The sequence below is a fragment of the Chelonia mydas genome, chromosome 9, assembly GCF_015237465.2.
Source record: "Chelonia mydas isolate rCheMyd1 chromosome 9, rCheMyd1.pri.v2, whole genome shotgun sequence".
Classification (NCBI taxonomy): Eukaryota; Metazoa; Chordata; order Testudines; family Cheloniidae; genus Chelonia; species Chelonia mydas.
In genome coordinates this window covers 36,959,209-36,980,905 of record NC_057855.1, presented here as the reverse complement: position 1 = coordinate 36,980,905, position 21,697 = coordinate 36,959,209, and the positions used below count along the sequence as shown (strand labels likewise).

The 21,697-nt window shown below is 39.8% G+C and overlaps 1 protein-coding gene and 1 non-coding gene across 2 annotated transcripts in view; one reads left to right on the top strand and one right to left on the bottom strand.

Annotated features, from left to right (window-relative positions):
* Positions 1 to 21,697, top strand: part of SGPP2 (sphingosine-1-phosphate phosphatase 2) — an 86,655-nt gene that overhangs the window by 59,836 nt on the left and 5,122 nt on the right. The window contains exons 3-4 of the mRNA XM_007058186.4: positions 7,015 to 7,188; positions 10,417 to 10,506. Coding sequence (XP_007058248.3) covers positions 7,015 to 7,188; positions 10,417 to 10,506 — 264 coding nt within the window. The remainder of the gene's footprint in view (positions 1 to 7,014; positions 7,189 to 10,416; positions 10,507 to 21,697) is intronic.
* On the bottom strand, positions 14,633 to 14,726 carry TRNAI-UAU. Its single transcript has 2 exons — positions 14,689 to 14,726; positions 14,633 to 14,668 (listed from the first exon to the last, which is right to left on the bottom strand). It is a non-coding gene; the product is annotated as a tRNA-Ile (tRNA).

Below are 21,697 nucleotides of genomic sequence, written 5' to 3'. Positions count from 1 at the left end.
TGTGGAATGGCATTAATGGAAAGCCTAGAGCACTGCTAAATTCTAAGGGTAGGGAATTTCAGGAGTGCTAATCATTGTCCTACTCTGCTTCCATTGAAGTGAATGGGAGTTTGATTGATTTCAAATGGGACAGAATTAGGCCAGTGTTTAAACCACCATCTGAAAAGCCTAAGAGCATGATTCTGCAGACCATTTCCTGGGGTCTCATCATATCACATAAGGGTTGAGTAGACCACTAGGTCACTCCATAGTTGGGAGATCCAACAAATGGTGGAGGAATGGGACATCCACAGATAAGAAAGTCCCCAGATATAGATGGGGAGAGTACCTTAATGTGACTACAACAAAGCAAATTTCAAATCCAGGCTGATTTACTCTTTGTATCACTATTTAAAAATGCAAATTGCTGTGGAGTTGCATTCTGTTCTTGACGCTGGTCAGGTGGCTGTTTCAGATGAAGGGGCTGGGACTGCTGGAGGTGACGCATGACTTGCTGTTACTATCCTTTTGTTGTTGCTGCTCATTGTCAAGCAGGCCCACCAACAGAAATTCTGGGCCCCAGGGGAAGTTCTCAAGTATTCCTCTCACACAGGTTGGGTTCCCCTCACTGACCTTGCTGCCAACTCACACAAGAGAATGTAGGTTTGGAGGCTGACCACCTTTTGACATGAAGACAAACTCATGATGCAGATCAAGAAAAGTCAGCTGCAGTTAGTTGATTCTTAATGATTTGTCATGTCCCTGTAGTAACACTGTAATTATGGTTGATGTAATAAAGGTGTTGACAAGAAACTAAACTTTATTTCCTGATCTCAATCACCTGATGCATAAGGGTTATAAAAGGTGTCACACAACACAGGGCTGTCAACTGTCACCAATGACTAATGTTACCATTGAGAAGCTTCTCCATTCTGAAGTCTTGTTTTCAGCTGCTTATAACTTACTTTAAAAATTGCCTTTGGGGCTGAAATTTTACATACTTGTCTCAATGCAGAAGTAAACCATTTGATTAAATTAGTTCAGCTATTTGAATTCTCAGTGTGGAATGGAAGTGAAGGGGACAACTTTCACTTAGGTAATTTTTCATACTTCTTGCACGCAGTTCAAACAGCTTTCATTTTAAAAAAGTGCAGACCTAATACATGCATAGTCCTGAATCGGGGAGGGGGGGGGGAGGAGTGTGTGAGAGAGAGAGAGCGCGAGCGTGAGCTAGTTTGAAGAAATTTGGCTTTGAAATAGCAGAGATGAATGTTCAGTAAGAACACTCTGAACATGCTTTGACTTCACGAAAATAAAATGATTGCAATGTGATGCTCAGTGTCTTCACACCTGCATTGCAGCTTGGAGAGAGCAGAGCACTCCTTTTCACAGAAGGACATGAAAAACTTTGACTTGGGGGTGCGGGGGGAGGGAGAAAACCATCCTCTTTCCTGTAACCCTCAGCAGCCCCCTTCTCAGCAGTATGTACAAATGCAGTGCTAATAGTATAAAACGCTATACTATTGCAGCTGTAGAAGGGCATTCTGTCAATTATGGGAGTCATAAGCTAAATCACAGGCTTCGGTGAAGATCTACGCCAGACCATTTGATATTTCACCAACTGTGCTAAGTACATGTCTAGTCATGATGCCCCTTGTTGAAAGCTAGAACTAGGATATTGTTATGATCCCTTCAGACTTTGACTATGGAACAAGCTACCTATAACACAGTAGTCCTGCAAGGTGTGCTAGACCATCTACTTTCTTTGGCTTCTAATTGCAACATATTCTTCTTCAACCCAGCTCTTTACTATTCTGCAGCTTAGGGATTCTCAAACTGAGGGTCGTGACCCCTCGGGGGGGTTGTGAGGTTATTACACAGGAGGTCACAGCTGTCAGCCTCCACCCCCAAACCCTGCTTCACCTCCAGCATTTATAATAGCATTAAATATATTAAAGTGTTTTGAAATATAAGGAGGTGGGGCAGACTCAGAGGACTGCTGTGTGAAAGGGGTCACCAATACAGGAGTTTGAGAACCACTGCTGTAACTGATCTATTTGGGAGAAGGAGGGGTAGGAGTTTGAGGGGTATTATAATAGACTGGGGCCTTGTGCTACTCACTGTACAACATAGAGTAAGAGTTGGCCCCGGCCTGGAAGAGTGTACAATTTAAACTCATACAGAAAAGATGTTATCCCCATTGTACAGATAAGGAACAGAGGCATGATGAGATTAAGTGATCTGGCTAAGGTCATGTTGGGAATCTGTGCCAGAAAGGAGACATGGTCTCAGATCTCCTGAGTCTCAGTCCAGCGCCTCCACCACAAGCTCATCCTTCCTCTCAAGTACATGACAAGCATTAATGAGGCTCCATGACACCCCTGTGAGGGAGGCAATTAAGGACACTGCTGAGAAGTTGTACTGTGTGTGCCTTACTATGTAAAGAGGAGGAAAAAAAGCCTGACTCTCACTCAACCCTCCCCGTCTGCCTCTGAATATGCACCTGGCTCAACTTTTAGCTGCCTTAGTCCTTCCACTGTGATCTTGGACATGACTCCATCCTACCTTCTCACTTCCCAGATGCCTCAGAGTTCCTTCTGCTCCTCATCCCTCCCTCCTGCCAACATCCAGTCTCTACTGTTTCTATACTAACCTCAGCAGTCCCATTTTTCCTTAGGAATTTGCATCCCAACCTGGCTTGCAAATAATTCAGGCATGAAAGAGTTAAAAACACTATGCTGTAAAAGCAAAACAGCTCCATACTGTGAGGTACCTTGCATTTAGATACACTTCCTTAAGTTTTCAAAACAACCTAAAGGGAATTAGCCATGCTCCTCCCACCACATTTCATGAATCACTCAACTTAAATCCCCATGCATTGCTTTGTAACTGTCTCCTCAAGTTAATTATGTCTTGCACAATCCATTATGTTTCTTGATTTTCTTACTTCAGTAATGGAAAAGAGAAGTCTTTAGGTTCAGACAAATTCCACATGCCAAGACAAACAAAATACATTTATTAATGTGCAAATTAAAGTGATTTATGCTGAAATTGCCTGTATGTTTTCCACCAGAACTGCAAAAAAAAAAAAAAAAAAAAGCATTTGATCTGCATCACTCAGAAATTGAACGGAACAGAGTGCATCCTAGAAATAAACTTAGGAGCAATGCAGTTAAAGCCAAAACCATAGTTCGCTAGCTACGTGTTGAACACTAGCCACACAGGAAAGAAGCAAAAGTGTTTAGCCAAGTTTCCATAGCATAGTGGTTATCATGTTCGCCTAACATGCGAAAGATCTCCGGTTTGAAACTGGGCAGAAACAGTTTGGGGGGAGGGATAGCTCAGTGGTTTGAGCTTTGGCCTGCTAAACCCAGTGTTGTGAGTTCAATCCTTGAGGGGGCCATTTAGGGATATGGGGCAAAAATTGGGGATTGGTCCTGCTTTGAGCAGGGGGTTGGACTAGATAACCTCCTGAGGTCCCTTCCAACCCTGATATTCCATGATTCTATGAAAATTGAGCACCAAAGCAGGGAAATGATACTTCGCTTGGGGAAAGGTTTCTTTCTGTGTGGCTCTGGCTAATGCTTTTCCTGTATATTTATATGACGACAAATTCTGTCTTCTCACCCAACTTTTCAAATCCTGCTCCTTTTTCCTTTCTAAACTTTTAGGTATGGGCCTATAGGCAGATTTTCCATGAGAGATTGTTGGATGGAAAGTTTTGCAGGCATGTGGGGTCTGCTGGAATGAATTTTACTTACAGAAATTCTAAAGATTCTTGTGAGATTGGCAAAGTTTTGCCATAGGCAAGCTCAGGAACAGTAGGAACGTTTTATAGTCAGCCCCACTAACATCCTAATTTTGTCTACACTCCTGTGAAGACAACTGGGAGATGTTGAAAATTCATAAGAAGGCCCTAAGAAAATATATAAAGAGCTTACTCTTATGATGTATACTTTCTAAGTGTAAAACCAACTATACGTGTCTATCTTGCTGCATTCATCTATATTTGCTGGTCATTGCTGTAGAATATTTTTCAGATTTGACTTTCTCTTGGTCAAGTTCTTTTGCTGACGTATATCAGTATAACCAAGAACAGAACCTGACCTACAGTTCTTACAAGAGCTGTCCTTGTGTGGAGTCTGAGATGCCTCTGGAAGTGTGAGCAAACATGTTCTATTTAGAGTGAAAAAAGATCAACTGTAGAGCCGCCACAGAAATACCAATTCCCAGCCTTCTCTAGATGTGACCCAATCACAAAGGAACCTGTTTAACTTTCCTGTGACCTTGTAACCATAACCAGTCCCAGAATTACTTGGTCTATGGTCGTGGCCATCTCTAGCTATGCTAAACTTGTTCCACAGCCATCACAGGTTCTGAGACACTTTGAAAACGAGTGATTCAAGTCAAGGATTGAAGATGAAGTGCCCTACTGTCTAGATCTTTATCTTGGTACTACCACTCCCATGCCTCCAGGTTCCCTTCTGCCCCATCTTGATTTACCCACATCACCCTCAACCTTCCTAAGGAAAGCTTGGATTAAAGGAGACTTGCAGTATCTTTGCCCTCAATACAGTGTTGTCCTCATTACACTTTTCTAGGAAGTACAGGCACATTGACTTCTTGGGCACAAACCCAAAGGCTCAGTGTGAGCCTTCCACTGCCTAATATATAGTGGTAGCAGCATGAGCTTTTAAATTTTAACATGACGTGTTTTCTAGTCTACGCTGCCATTTAAAAAACATTAGCGATGAAACTTAATTACTTCCATTCATTATATAGCATTTGCATGGGACTTCCAACCTCTGCTTTCATGTCAACAATAATCCAGCTCAGACTGGCTTGCCCTGCCTTATCTCTAGACTAATGCCAAAAACAGTAGGCTTCATAATAATAGTGGAATATATTTCTCGACCCATCAGAGATAATTTTTGCTTTTAGTTCTGGAATTTAATTGGTTTATGGAAATGCATCTCTGCTTGGAAATGGTACAGAATTTTAAACCACAGAAATCCACTAGGATTTTTTCTCCCTTTGACCCACAGTATGCTGTGAACAGTCTGGGACACTGCAGTTTAAAACCCACTCCCAGAATGCTACTGAGAAATGGAAAAGATCATTAGGGCCATATTGCTGGTGTTAAATTGGCCACATATACAAATTCATGAGACAACAAAGGGGTTAAATGATATAAAACCTCAAGGGAATCATTTTTACTAGGGTCTGTCCCCTCCAACAGAGATAGGACCCAGACCTTTGTTTCCCCGAAGTTCAGGGGATGTTTGGTTATGACATTTTGGTCACATAATGGTCTGGTCTCATTGCTACCTTGTATAGGCCAGATTTTGTTTTCAAAAGTAGATTGAGTGCAGATTCCTGAGTCTCAAGGCCTCTCCTTATAAGGAGAAATCACTTCTGAAATAGAAAATGAAATAAAAACAACCTTAGCACTATTATAAATATTTCATGACCAAGACCAGTTTTAAAAAATTATGCTTTTAAGAAAACTTCTCATCACACAGTGCTAGAGCAGAACAAAGAATCATCTTAGACAGTAATTGAATAGTTTCCATGATAGACAGTCACAGCTGAATCTAATTTTTATGTAGAGAGTTTTTATTTTGTTTTATGAGACTTACTTTGCATATCTCTAGCTGCATCATCCTCATGGCAAAAGACTAATGAAAGCTTGTTTTCCATTCTTTAAAAATGCTGACACTTGGCAGCAAAGGACAGACCAACGTTCTAAGCAGACTTGTTTCAAAAGCAATGTTTTATATAGTAACCTCATAGTCAGAGGTGCAGAGAGCACAGGGCCTTCAGGTTTCCCTCACTGTAATTGGGAAAGGGTGTTGCAGCACTACCTGATCCTTAATGAATAAAGAACTAACTTCTGCTTAGCTTCTCCCTCTTACACAAATGCTCAGGTGGCTTGAAGAGTGGCAGCTTATAATCCTGTTTTTGGGAAGAGCACATATTGCACCCAGGACCATGGGCTGAGTGGAAGCCCAAAGTTGGAGTCTATGTTTGTCTTCTGCTATGTTAACTTATTTTATTTTCTGATCACAAATACTATCCATCTGGGGAGATGGGGGACTTCACTGACAACAGCTATGTCTTTTCTTTTAGTCTCTCTACCTGCTTACAAGCAATAACTGCTTGAGAGGATAACTTTTTTCTTCCCTTTGATAAATAAAAATCTTTCAAACAACATCTGTGTTTCAGTGGTTAATAACATATTAATAGTTCCCTGACCTAACTCCTTCTGGTATTAGAAAGTGGCTCAGTTACTTGGAATTGTCCAAGCAGTGCATGAAAGCAGTTTGTTACCGGGAAGTCTGGCAGGAGGAGGAACTTTGAAAACATGGTGCTGCCTATCCTGCTGTCTCCACTGCGTCCACCCAAGGATGTTAAAACAGTATATCCACCAACGCCTATGGGTGCCTCAAATGCCACATTGTGGGGCTGGCAGAATTGAGAAATGCCAAACATCAGGGTGGAATTAATCCTTGCGGAGAACCAGTGTTTAATTTTTTTTTTTTTTACAGTGTACATTTCAAAGATGAAACCTGATAATTTCATGGGCCTGAAAAATAAGTAATAAGGAAGTCTCTAATCTGCCTGTTGGCTCAGAGTCGAGTAGTTGTGAATGGAGGAGGAGAAACCTTTACATTTAAAATAAATGTTTAATAATGTGTTAGTGGTGAGGAAACAAATGCCGGAGGATGGGAACCACTTGTCTCAAACTGTGATTTATCCATGCTGTACCTCTTCTGAGTAACATCCTTCTGATCTGAGATCTGATCCAGTGACAACACTGTGCAGTAAAACTGCTGCTCCTCTCATGTGCCAGTATAATGAAGTACTCTTTAGTTATTCAGGGGATAAATTCTGATCTCAAACTAATGGATTTTATACTATATGCTGTAATAGTTGCCCACATAGCTGAGACTGAAATTAGGCCTTTGGGTGAGTGGAGTGAGAATTCCCTCGCCTTAACAGGTTTATCTAATTGTGTGCTCTGTTTTCCCCCAGATTGCTATGTACATAGGCCAAGTCACTAAGGACATCCTGAAGTGGCCTCGTCCTCATTCACCTCCTGTTGTGAAGCTGGAAATGAGAGCAGAATATGGAATGCCATCCACCCATGCCATGGCAGCTACATCCATTTCCTTCACATTTTGTATTGCAACAATAAACCAAAACAAGGTAGGGAGGAACAAGCATGTGTCTGATCCCACTGAACTGCAGCAAGCATGAAAAGGTCCAATGCTTTTACCCACCAATACTTCCATCATCACTCACTCCTACCTTCCATTGTTGTAGTGGGTTAATACTAGATATGACAAGAACTGTTGTAGAAAATTTCCCAACTCATCTGGGATGGCACTAGTTCAGTGTCATTGTTGGATTTTGTTACTGTGTTAAGCTTCAGGGAAATGTTCTGTGTTTTCACTAGGTACTGACCACTGCATCACACAGAAGGAACTCCTCACAACAGTCATAGTATGAAGTATGCCTTGTATTGTACAGTTACAGTGAAATAGTTACACTGGAGCAGTTGCAGAGTAGTGTTTTAAGAGAGCTCAACATTGCACATGAGGAACTGCAAAGTCCCATGGACAGCAGAGGGGCTCTCTACTGCCATTGACAATGATAATGGAGGATGCAGAAGAAATATTTTTGTGAAATTCCTCTAAAAATTTAATCTCTTTAATAGTCCTGTTGCACTTTTCAAATTAATAGATATTAAAATATTTTATAATGTACTATTGGAAAATATTACCAAGACCTGATGGGCAAGTCACACTGTCCAGTTCACTGCACACTCACTATTATTGTGGGCTACTCAGAGAATCCTCATCAAAAAGACTCATTGGGAAATTCAGGTTTGAAGAGTCAGGCTGTGTGTAGATTTTCCTCTCCTTGTTACCATGTATTGACAAGAACTAGAGAAACTCACTTGAATAGTGCCTAGTGAGGGTGTACAATCAATGTGAGCGTGAGGCACAACATGTCTTTCTTCTTGCTCTATTGAGGACATAATCTTAGTATAGTGACCCAATTGGCAAAGCTGCAGAACACCTGCAGATTCCATTAATTTCCAGGGGGTGTGCGAGCTCAGCACCTTAGAAAAGCAGACCATGTGCTACTGTTCTTTAAAAATGAAGAAACTGTCGCAAATTTAGGACCACTTAGAACTTCACATTTGCCACTATAGTATATAACATGGCTATAAGGAGTTCATAATGACAGCATGCCTAGAGCTCTGGTCTTACTCCTGCTAAACCAGGGTTGGGCAATAATTTTCACAGGAGGGCCACTCTATGAATTGTGGTAAGTCGTCACGGGCCACACATTTCTACTATATTAATGGAGAGGGTGCGGAGTCTGGGTGCAGGAGGGAGCTCCGGGCTGCTACAGAGTGTTGGGGTGCAGGAGAGGGTGGAGGGTGAGGGGTATGGGCTCTGGGAGGGAGTTTGGTGCAGGAAGGGGCACCGAGCTGGGGCGGGGGATTGGGGTGCAGGGTCTGGGAGGGAGTTCGGGTGCAGGAGGGGGTTCTGACATGGGGCAGGGGAGGGGGGGCAGGTGGGGGTGCAAGTTGCAGGCTCCAACCAGGTGGCACTTACCACACGCGGCTCCTGGCTGGCGGCACAGCAGGGCTCAGGCTGGCTGCCTGCATGCCATGGCCTCATGCCACTCCCAGAAGCGGCTGCGGCCGGCTGCTGCTCAAATGTCTCTGTGCACCCCTTGGAGGGGAGGGGGCAGCGGGCCTCCATGCACTGACCATGCCCGCAAGCACCACCCCTGCAGCTCCCATTGGCCAGTTTCTGGGCAATGGGAGCTGTGAGGACAGTGCTGGGGGCAGGGGCAGCGTGCAGAGTTGCCTCCCACCCTGTCAGGGGCATGCAGAGATGTGCCAGCAGCAGCTGGCCACTTCCAGGAGCGGCGTGGGGCTGTGGCAGGCAGGCAGCCTGCCTGAGCGCCCCACTGCGCCGTGGGACTTTTCGTGGCCTGGACTCTGAGATCGCGAGGAGGCAGAAGAGGCTGAACAGAAATGTTAGTCATGGCAAGCCGGACAGAAATGTTAGACGGGCTGGATCCAGCCCAGGGGCCGTATTTTGCCTACCCTTGTGCTAAGCCCTACTTCTGGAACTAAAGGAAAACTTCTTTATCTGTTAGCAGTACTGGGCCAAGGCACCCAGTTAGGTAGTTCTGACCCTGCCCAGCAGAGGACAGCAGTACACATCCATACTACCTTATTCATTACAGTACTTTATTTTCACCCATATATAAATTTGTGCACTAATACTGCAACCTACATTTTTCTGAAGAGCTGTATTGTACTTGCTGTAAAATACAGACCACCATAAAGCAACTTTTTAAATGGTTTCTATTAGAAAATATCTGCTGGTACATTCCTTTGATGTCATCTAGAGCTGCAATTGATCATTAGTAATCCTTCATGAATAATAGATTATTTATCTGTACCAGCCCCTAAACTGTGTGAGGAGGAGAGAATAAATTGGGAATACTCTATTTAGGAGATAAATCCGAGGCTCAGGAAAGTGAAGGGAAAACAGCATTAAAGGGAGTCAGATCAGTGTGTGCAAGCTTTCCAGAGGAGGGTCTTGGATACTACATTTACTATGGGGCCACATAAATAGATTGTCAAACGTACAGCTCTGCAAAAGCATTTCTGACCTGACCTACAATCCCCCATACCATCCATCCAGTCATGGCACTCTCCTGAGTCAATTGTGCCAATCGAGTGGTGATTTTTGTTATACAGACAAATGTCCCCTTGGAGTAAGATGAGGCCATCAGACTCGTTTTCATGGATGACCTAAGCCAGGATTTGAATGAAGGCGTGAAAGGCTAATACATTAACCTAGTTCTCTACCAAGTATTTCTCCCCTCTCTGTAATCTGAAAATACTGTACCAAATAATTTAAAATAGTTGATTCCATGTTGGTAAGGCCATTCTGAGAAAGAATAAAATGAATAAACCTTATATAAACCCTAGATGACAAAAGAAAGTTTGATATTACGGTTAGACTGCTATAATAACTGGATTACACTTTTAGGCTAACCATCCCACCCCCCATTAAGAAAAAAAAAAAAAAACTACAGGTGCCTTATCATTCATGCCATCATTAGTCATAGCTTCCAGTGGGGGAAAATGGACTCTTAAGACCTTCCACAGGCTACAGGTAATAAAGTAGCTTTCAGCATGATACAGTGCTGCCAACATTCAGCCTGAGAGTACCTGAATGCATAACTCTGACACACATTAGCTCTCTGGAACGTTAGAAATCGAGAGCTGATTCTAGATTACCATGTGGGTGATGGCCATTGGATAATTTATTTGAGGTACTGACAGACAATATATGTACTTAATCTGAATGCTGGTAACATTTCTCTTTCTTTCTACAGTACTCACTTGTGCTAGGACTAATGGCAGCATTTGTATTTTCTACTCTGGTGTGTCTCAGCAGACTTTACACTGGAATGCACACTATACTGGTAAGGATAAAGATATACTGTCCTTCTGTCTGTGTCATTTTACTGGCAGCCATCCCCTTAGTATCTAAGCACATCTTATGAGTAAAAAAAAAGCCAATTTCTGGCTTCCTTCCCTACCAACCAGAGGGAAAGTTGGAATTTTTTATGTAAAAATATATTTTAAAAGGTATGTTTTACATACACACAGATTTAGGTGTGTGAAATAGTATTGCAGTGACAGTGCATAAATGGTACTTCTAGGAACAGTAGGACAAAAAGGTGGATTGGCATTTCTCTCTGAATGTGGAAAGGCAAGTGGTATTTTAACTGCTAGCGATTTCCATATTGTTGGTCCTGCTCCCATGAAGCTCTGTCTCCCATGGCCATAAGCTACTTTCTGTTGATTAACAGTTTGACTAAGTAGAAGGTGGCTGTAGACTAGGCCAATAGCTAGGACTTCTGGAGGAGTGCCAGCGCTAGTCACTGTGGTTATCCCATGCACAAAGCATTGTGAACTTCAACTTAAAAACTTTCCTAAATGCATTTCTCAAACACAATCATTAAAAATCCAGGAAATTGTTAGTTAAGCAATATTTCCACCCAAACCAACCTCACTGTGCATACCTTCCCCCAAAACACACTCTCCAGCACCACAAGAAACTCTCTTTGAATTCCAATACCTAACCAACCGTAATACACACATCCAGTTTCTCATAACCACACACAAATGCACAACCTGAATTCTGACCACATGCTTTTTCATGTACAAATGACTCATTATACATTTTCCTCTAGGGAGATATCTGAATGTAGCTGAATTTGGGGTTAAACTTGTGTATTTGAGTTCATTTGAGAAACTGGATGTTTGCACGTTGGCTGATAAATATGTAACTGAAAAAGAATGTGTCATGCAGCTGAGGAGCCTGGCGGAGTGTTGGGTATTACAGTGTTTGGGTAAAAAGGCAGGTGAGAGGAGGTTGGTGTGAATGTGAATCTCCATTTAATTGTTGATGTCCTGGCCATTCAGTGATTGCATTGATCGGAAATGTACTTAAGCAAGGTAACAGTATTGTGTGTGTGGTAGTTTCACTATTGCATTCCAGAACTACTAAGTAGGGATTGATTTAGTCAGGAGGTAAATGTAATGTGCTGAAGTGCCAAATCAGTGAGGCATGCTAGACACTTACTTCTGTTCCTCCAGTGCAGGCCGAACTCAGTTAAATCTGTTTGTGTATGTGGAGCTAAGTTAGGTTATGACATATGAGGAATAGCACTTTTCTGTTAAGTACACATCTCAATGTAAACCTTAATTAGGGAGTCACGAGTGACCTCCTTAATAACAGGAAGCTTTATGATAATTGGTATGTAGTTAGCAGAGATGTGCAGCACTTTCCTAAATATGAAATTCAGTGAATGAAAAACATTTTCAACTTACATAATACATCATTCACAGTATATGAAGAAATATTGTATTAGTAGTAATGAAGTATATTCTGAATTTTGAATAAAGTAATTGTATTAGTTGTAATGAAGACATAAATTTGATATATTGCAAATTAAATAAATAAATAAATAAAATTCCTAATAAAATGGTGGTTGTCCATGAGATATGGCCTGACCTTTCCTTCCAACCTTACTGGATCAAAACAATGTCTTAAAAAAAGAGAGGATGTCTCCAGTCTAGATTTAACTGATGACCCTAAGTCAATCAGTAAAAATTCTTAGCATATTTCCGTTGGTGTTCCATGATAATGAAAGAGACTTTTCTAAATTGGGGTAAAGAAGAAAAAGCCCTTTGTGCCTATCTCAGATTGCCTCTAACCCCCAACTCCTTAGTTTAACAGCGAGAAACATATTTCCGTAGAGTCTTCGTCTTAAAAAATGGCATGGTAGTGAGTGGAGTTGAGGAAATAATTCACATAGAATAATTATTTCATAAATATAATCTCTTTCTGTTCACAAACTGGCCATGTGCAATTTAAGATTCTTCTGGGATAATGAGTAAAATATTGAGAACAATTTGCCAAATTTCTATAAATATCTTTGTCTGAAAACTGCTGCTCAAGTGGTTCAGTGCAATTATTCAGTATTCGACATCCAAGTTTGGACACAGGTCTCATTTTATGTTCATCAGGAAGCAGAAACAATAATTCTTAGAATTGGGTTTCTGGTACAAAATGATCACATTTGAGCTCAGTTTACTCCCCTCAAAGGTTTTGTCCACCTAAATTTCTCACTAGACTATTGATGGAAAACTAACACTGAAGGTGCATGAACACATCTGTAGGGAAATGAATATTTTCTTCAAGCAAATATTCACACAAAACATGCTGATTCACTGAGGTTTACTGAATTTCTCAAATTTAGCAAGTGAATGAACACATGTAATTTACAAAAATTAGCAAGAATATTGCAACACAGCATTTCATAGAATCATAGAATATCAGGGTTGGAAGGGACCTCAAGAGGTCATCTAGTCCAACCCCCTGCTCAAAGCAGGACCAATCCCCAATTTTTGCCCCAGATCCCTAAATGGCCCCCTCAAGAATTGAACTCACAACCCTGGGTTTAGCAGGCCAATGCTCAAACCACTGAGATTTACTTGGTTTCTTTGAGTTTTAATAATAGCACACAATGTAATAAGTGCATTGTACTATAGGCTGTAAAAGTAAGGAAATCTAAAGTCTGATGTATACTTGCAGTTTTACTGGTAGAACTATTTTGGTTAGGAGCATGGTGGTTTGTGTGTGTTTATTTTATTGAAATAGTTATACCTGTAAAAGGACTAATGTGGATTCCATTATGGTGACTTCACCATTATAGTTATTCCCCATACGGGATGGGAATAGCTATACTGGTGTAAAAGCATCTTTTTATTAATAACTGAATTTACACTCTAGGGGGTTGTACTGCTTTAACTGCTTTAACTAGTTAACTAACTAGCTTGTTAGTGTAGAGAAGCCCTAACTAATATGCATAGGTGCTGGAATTAGGGGTGCTGGAGGTGCTGCTGCACCTCCTGGCTTGAAGTGGTTTCCATCATATACAGGGTGTAAGTTTGGTTCAATGGCCCCCAGCACCCTCACTATACAAATTGTTCCAGCGCCCCTACTATTATGAGAACCTTCTACAACATCTGCTAATAATGAACCTTGGTTGAGAAGTGGGGAGATGCCACTCTTTTGGGGGATTGCAAATTATAGGGTGTGAAGAACTAGCAAAGTGGGAATTAGTGATGTTCTGTATGTAAATCAGGGAAACTGTCACTCAAAGGCACAACCAAACTCTTGATTAACTTTTCTGCAGAGATTCCGTAATTAGGAGGAAGTTTTAAAAGGCATAAAGGGCAATTAGGTGCTCCAATCAAGAGTCAATGGGAGTCTGGGGCCTACCTCCAATGGTATCTATGAAAATCTCCCCCAGATTCTGTGCCTGAAAACTGAGCCAACTCCTGATATCCTTGATCACTTACTTCATTTGCAGGACTGAGGCAAACAGGACTTGGTGCACTGTCTAAAGATCAGTACAATGGGTGTGGGGGAGGGGACAAAATTCATCTACATCTACTAGGATTTGAAAACTATGCATGCTGACTTTCATTTGTGGGACAGTATAACACAGAGGCATAAGGAATCACATCACAGACAACACTAAACATACACAGTGGGAAGACTTTCATCCTTTTAACCCTTCAATGCCAGCATTGGGAATTTTCTAATGCATCAAACTAACCCATTTTGCATTAGTGATCACAGCAGAGCTCAGTTTCCCCTTGACCGTAATGCATACATTCCTGTCTCCAAGAATCATAGAATATCAGGGTTGGAAGGGATCGCAGGAGGTTATCTAGTCCAACCCCCTGCTCAAAGCAGGACCAATCCTCAATTTTTGCCCCAGATCCCAAATGGCCCCCTCAAGGATTGAACTCACAACCCTGGGCTTAGCAGGCTAATGCTCAAACCACTCAGCTATCCCTCCCCCCGAAAACACCCAGCTAGGTAAGCTTTTTACAGTCATTAATTGCTTAAAGCTCACACACCCCTTGTGAGTGTCCATTGATTTTTGAGGCCAGAGGGACCCTCTTGCCTGTTTGGATTCATTGGACTTCCTCAAAACAGGCCAGAGAATTCCATACCCATAAAACACCTGCTCCAGGTGAGGCTCAAACTCACAACCTCAGCATTGCTCAGTCAAGTACTGCTTTATAAATACTGTGCGCTAACCAGTTGCGCCACTGGAGCTACATGAGATGGTAGAAGCAGACAGTCGCTTGAGAGCCACATTTAATCTTGCAAAAGGTTATCAGTACTGCAGTTCACAATGTATACAGTCATGATTTAAAAAGCAATAATATCTTATGCTATTCTAAATATTGGCCAGTATATAAGGAAAAGTCTAAAGGTAATTTGTTATTTAATTCTAAAAAAGTTTCCTCTGAAAACAAAGTAAATAATTTGTGTAAGAAATATAGATCTAAGATTCATGCATTTATTGCTGATTATACAATTACAAAGACATAGAAAAGAAGCAGATTATGTTCTGTAATATGCATCCCACAATATGCACCTATATTCTCTGTTACATCTTGTTTTTTTCCCCCCAATAGCACCATTAGTCCTGAAGGGATTTTCAATGGTTTACAAACTGACATACAAACTATGGGTCATTTCGCCCACCGTGGAAAGGCAGTCCAATATTTGTATGTAGCAAATATTATTCAACAGTTTGGGACAAGCAGTGTGGTAGAATATCATATCCAAACAAAACAATCAGAGGAATTAAAGTAAGCAAAAGAATACCCAAGATGAAATAGGATTAGCTTTTTTGAGACATGGGTCTCCCCCCAAGATAGACCTGAAAAAGAGCTCTGTGTAAGCTCAACAGCTAGTCTCGCTCCCCCCCAGTAGAAGTTGGCCCAATAAAAAAAATCTAAATAGTAATAAACATCTTTTTATATACAATGTTGAGCTTTTAGAGAATGTATTTGAATGATAAGCTTCACTTGTTTATTGCTCATATTTAGAAGAAATTCCTGTTGACTGTAGGTAATATTTTCAAAAGCACCTACATGATTTAGGAGCATAAGGTCATTTTCAAAAATGACTTAAGGACTTAGGAACCTTTCAATGAGTCTTGGGCTTCTAAGTTACTCAGGCGCTTAAAATTTTTTTTACTCAGTATTATTAGCCTTTGGGATCAAGATTTAAAACTGTCTCTGTTAACCAGAAAAATCATGTACAAGTTAAGATCTCTATAATCATTGTAGAGGGAGTTCAGTCTTGTCTGTCATGCCGTAATTGTGTGTGTGTGTGTGTGTGCCCGCGCACACGCGCATGTAGGTAAATCTCAGGTTAGTCATACAAAATTAAACCCACCAAAAAAGTATACTGGAAGAAAATACATCTGGTATATGCACTATCGTACAGCATACCAAATTATTTCAGTCCAAATTTTTTTAATCCAGTTTCCCATAAGGAACAAAACTTTTATTCCATTATGAAATGACTGACAGAATAAAAGTGTGCACAAAGGAAAACTTTAACTAATCAACACAGTAAATAGAGGTTCTCTGTTCAGGAGTTATTATCCAAATGTAAGTAGTCTTTAGTGATCATATAGTGTAGGTAGCAAAATAGGTATTAACTGGAAAGAGAAGCTATTCATATGCAAAATGGATGAATTTTACCATATGCTTATTTCCACTAAGGCTGAGTCCTTCCTTTTTACATTGTATTCTTTAAGAATTAATGAATCTCTGACTTCACATAGCAGCAATGAAATCCACATTCAGATTTACAAAGGTATTCCTTGAAGTCACCACTAAGGATTTGGGGGAGAAGTGTACCTTGGAAAGTATAAGAAGCTTTTTGGATTTAAGTGTGCTAATAAGCCTTAATATTTGCAGTTTAGGTAGCTAATTAAAGGCAGTCTGGGTTAATGAAGAGCCATAAACAGGCGCATAACTTTTCTCCTTGCATCTCATTGATCTTTAAACTTAGATTTCTTTTCCATGGTGTTTCACCCAGCTTGATGCTGATCAAATATGGCATTGGTATAGGCACATTTCTAAATAAAAGAGTGCTCTGAACAGAATGACCAGCACCTGAATGCAGAAATTGAATTCAGTATTTCCTCAGTTTTTTTAAAGCAACCAATTAAACCCTTTTTCATCTGCACCTTCCTTTCCTTCCTCTCAGCCCCTGAAATCTAGTATCTGGGATCGCTTTCTATATAGTTTCAGAGTAGCAGCCATGTTAGTCTGTATTCGCAAAAAGAAAAGGAGTACTTGTGGCACCTTAGAGACTAACAAATTTATTTGAGCATAAGCTTTCGTGAGCTACAGCTCCCATCAGATGAAGTGAGCTGTAGCTCACGAAAGCTTATGCTCAAATAAATTTGTTAGTCTCTAAGGTGCCACAAGTACTCCTTTTCTTTCTATGAAGTGTTAACTGTTGACAAATAGAGACAAAAATAAATTGCATTTACTCATAAAAGAAAAACTACAAGTAAAATGAATGTAGGAGGAAAAGGTGAAGGAGAATTAAGATTTCTATAGCCATCCTTTAAAGCCACATCATAGCCTCTCTTTTTGGTGGGGGATGGAGGGAAGTGAAGTTTATTCACTGCAAATGTTTTACAGATTTTTGTATGGTATGGATGCTACCAAAGTCAATACCACATTAGGCCCTTCCCCACTTCCCATGCATCTATTGTTCAGATTAGCTTGCACCACTGTAGGTTGCGGTTGGTGCATATATAGTTATCTGAATAGGAAAGCTCTGTCTGAAATAACCCCGTGTTCCAAATGAGTAAATAATATTCTCTTGGTTAGGTTTATGAGTTTGGTTAATTAGACAATGCAACATCAGCCAATATTTCTGAGTTTATCAACCACCTTCTACTAGCAGTCCAAAGCACCAGCTTTAGAGCAGAGACTTGCACCCCTAATGTGACTGAATGGCTCAGAAAGAGGTGTGTTTATTACCATGCAGAAAGTACTGTGACTAATCATTCCCTGTGCAGACACGACTGAGACTCTCTAAGCCCGGGCAAGCTAGACTCACTCAGACCTTTAAGTCTAACTTATTATTGTTGTTTAATAAAAAGATCTGTTTGTAAAGGGTCCTCTGGTGATTTTCTCTCCACTTACTTGGATTTGTGTACATTCAGTTTTGGAGCTTTGAGAGCAATAAGTAATCATCATCATGAGCTTTATGTAATTCACTTGAGGACAGGGAGTGAGATGCGTGCCACTGAAGTGAAGTGGAATTTGGGTTTGCTTTTGATGCTTGATTCTCTTTTTGGCTATTCATTAAACTACAACTATTTAAAAACAACAACACTGAATTTACTGAGAGGTTTTGGTGACTTTCTGGTTGCTTCGGTATTGCCAACCCCAAGTATTAAAAAAAAAATGAGTCATGCCCCAAAAATCATGATTGGTTTAAAAGTCATGAGTAGTTTTTTTTGTTTATTTTGTTTTTTTTAAAGCAAATGTTGGATTCTTTTTATTTGCTTTCTGGTTTTTCCAAGCTTTGTTTTCCTAAACATTTTTTTTTTAAATGAAAGCTGAGATTCTAAAACAATCCCAAAACTCCAGGAGCTGGAGTTTTTAGAAAAGCATTAAATGTCGCACAACTGATGACTAAAATTGCAAGAGTAGACAATGCTGCGATTTCAGGATCAGATTCTATATTTTGAGCAACAGAAATTGGGGCCACGTTGTGCTGGGTACTTTACAAACATGAGAGAGAGTCCCTGCCCCAAACAGCTTACATCCTACATACATAAGACAGACAAAGGATGGGAGGGGAAAGAGGCATGAAGAGGTGAAGTGATCCTGAGGAAAATCACCCAGTAAATCTAGCTTGGGTATATAACCCAGGCCTCCTGACTCTCAGGCCAGGACCTTCTATGCTAGATCAAGTAGAGCGTTAGCATATTAATTGTTAATAATCCCTTTATTGATAACAGTTTACAGTTACTGTGGATCCTTGATAGTAAAATAGCAATACCAAGTTGCATCTTGGTAAGCAACATCAATATTATGTATTTACATAATTTTCTTGTAATTGTAATACTAAACTTAATGGAAACTGGTACTGAGCATATGCAAAAATGATTCTTTGAATAAATTTTTTTTTAATTTCAAATTTGCTTGGAACCTAGCACGTGAAAATTCTCAGCCTCTAACATTCACCCATGTTTGAGTTATGTGCTTGTCACAAAATATTTCTGGAAAAAAAAAAATCCAGCCTTGATGATTCTAAATGGAGTTTGCTCAAAAACAATTCACCTATGGGCTATGACCAAGCATAGAAATTTTCGATTGTAAAGAACTTTTCAGAAAGTTATGATCTTGTGAAACCAGGGAATTTTTAGTATTTACTTGACTCGCACTTTTGCAGTATTACACTGAGTCTGCTATTTATGCAGGTTCTTCAGCTAGATAATGATAATAGAACAGTATTTATGAGGAAAATAATCTCTGTATTGCTTTTGACCTTCCTACCTGCAGCGGGCTGCAAAAGTAAGAGTGTTTGTCACAGGGTAGTATGTGTCTCCTTTCCCAGTATCACTGTTGACAACAGTTTTATAAAAGTCCTCAAAGCAGCTTATTTATTTCAGTTAATAAATTAGGTTTTAACCTCCATGGTCTTGCCTCAGGCAATTAACTAACAATCCAGACTTCAATTACTGCTATAAGAAGAGTTCTTATGCATTGTTATTGCCTAAAGGAGCCTGTGCCCAACCAAACTAGAGAAATGCATCATTTAAATATTTTACATTGTCTCATATCTCTGCAGTTGTTTCCCCCTTCAAATTTAATATAAAGTTTCTTTTGATAAAGGAACCATATAACCTTTCTCCTGCTTGCGCAAAAGAAGAAATCATAATCCTGTTGCCATGGAATGAAATTAGCTTTGGGATTATGGGTGGGGAAAGGTTTGAATTAATAGAAATCTGCTGTTTAAACTTGTTTTAATAGAGATCCTGAAACTAAGTCATGCAAATAGTTTCTCCCATTTAATTAATTATCAGAAGTTAACTGGCTCTCAAAAAACCAGTCTACAAGGGGCAGGATGGATTTGATTTAGATCAAATTGATTTAAATCATGGTTTAAATCACTAATCAGGAAGACTCGATTTAATCATGGTTTTCTACAACAGGTTAATCATTAATATTTGGAGGATTTTCTTGCCATGCTATATTAGGAGGAAAACATCATGAAACGGATATTTAAATTGTTTTATTTAACTAAAATAACGTTAAGTATTCTGAATTTTTTCCTTCAATGGCAAACATATAATATTTTAACAAAACAAGCATACGTCCCTTGCTTCTCACCTCTCTATCCAGACTTCTCCTTGTCCAGATCTATTCCGCCCCAACAATCTTCTCTTCATTGGACTTTTTGAAACTTTGCACTTTTAGAAAGAGGTAAGGGATTGACTCTGCGTACACAAATTTGCAGAGGGGCAATAGGTCTGTTATTTCTCACCTCTCTATATTATTTATTTATTTAGAAACATTTTTGCTGTTAACAAGCATGTTACCTCTGGAGACACAAATCCATAGTTTGAGAACTGCAAAACTAAGCATTTCTGATGGTATCTTCTAGACTGAGCACTGAATCCCATTGGGTAGATAGAAAGATTAACCTAAATAATCTATACAGAAGCCTGTGGAACCCCATAAGATTGGGTCCCCTAATCCATGAACTATTGGAACTCATTTACAAAACTTCTTAAACATTACATGAATATATTGTCTTATACTATAGAATTAGAATTTATGATCCCTATTCCCTGATGAGATATCTTTGAGCTATAATCTATAATTAAAACTATAGTTATAACTATAAAACTATAACTATAATATAAAATCTATAATTAATTCCCTGATGAGATATCTTTGAGCTATATCTTAATTAAAACTATCTTTAGATAAAATGCTTTTTGAGGGAAAAAAAGCAATAAAAAAACCTGATTTTTTAAAATTTTTTAAAAAATCATTGATTTTTATCCACCCTGACAATGGGTAAAATCTTGCTTATCCTACTCAGGAGGAAAAAATCCTCTCTGAAGTCAAGAGGAATACTCACATGTGTGAGACAAGAAGGATCAGGGCCAATGTATACTTTGTTTTGTCTCTCATAAATCTGTGTATCTAATCTGTGTTTATACATCCACTCTTCAGCATAGGATCTTGACTCTGGCTACAAAACACTACATTTAACAATGAATTAAGCCTGAAAGAGGGACACTTGTTTAGCTAATATATTCCTTTGCTCAGGGAAAGGTTTCTTTCGTATCTAAAGAAATGGGGCTTCAAATGTGCATTGAATGTGGCCAACCTGGTTCATCCTGATCACCTGTAGCAGTGTTCTAGAATGTAGGGCCTGCAAAGCTCTGCCCACTGAGTAGTACATTGGCCCTGTACAGCGCTTCTCCTACCTCCCTTGTTTAAAAAGCAATGTGCAAACCAACAGGCTTTTGCAGGGTTGTGTCAATGTCTGAAGTGTGCTAAAAGAGTCCAGAATAACAAAGTTAAATGCAGTGTTGTTAAATCATGGAGTAACTGAAAAATTGTAATTAACAGAAAGTAAACTCAGAAAATAATTGCTGATGACTGTCAGAAGTTAAGATGATGGCCTGTTACACAGTGGAGACCAGAAATGTCTATTAAAAACATATAGGATGGCAGGTTAGCTTAGTACTTAGGGTATGAATTTGGAAGTCAGCAGTTTTGACTTCAGCCAGTACTGAAAGGCTGCAGTTTATCTTTGGGCAATAAGTGAAAAACACTAGCCAACTGACACTGCAGAGGGAATTTGGGTAGATAGAATCTTTATGTGGCCAAGATAAAAGGTCTGTTTTGCTGTATAACATCTTATGAAGCACTGAGGGAATTGCAGCCAGTCGAATCACATTTTTAGCTGAACACTCTGTTACCTCTCTTTTTGGCAAGTAATTCATTATTAGTGCACTGGACTGGTGGGGGGGAGGGGAAGGAGGAGGGAAGGACAGGATACGTGTTCATTTGAAAAAATAAGATACTTGATGCTATTAATGTTCCTGTTTCTCACTATATTAATGCTTTACTTCGTAGTTAACTGTATTTTTGGGGAAAAAAACCATAGCGTGTTCAATCTTAGAGTATACATTTAAAAAATAAAAAAAAGAAATTTAAATGTAAAAAGACTGCATC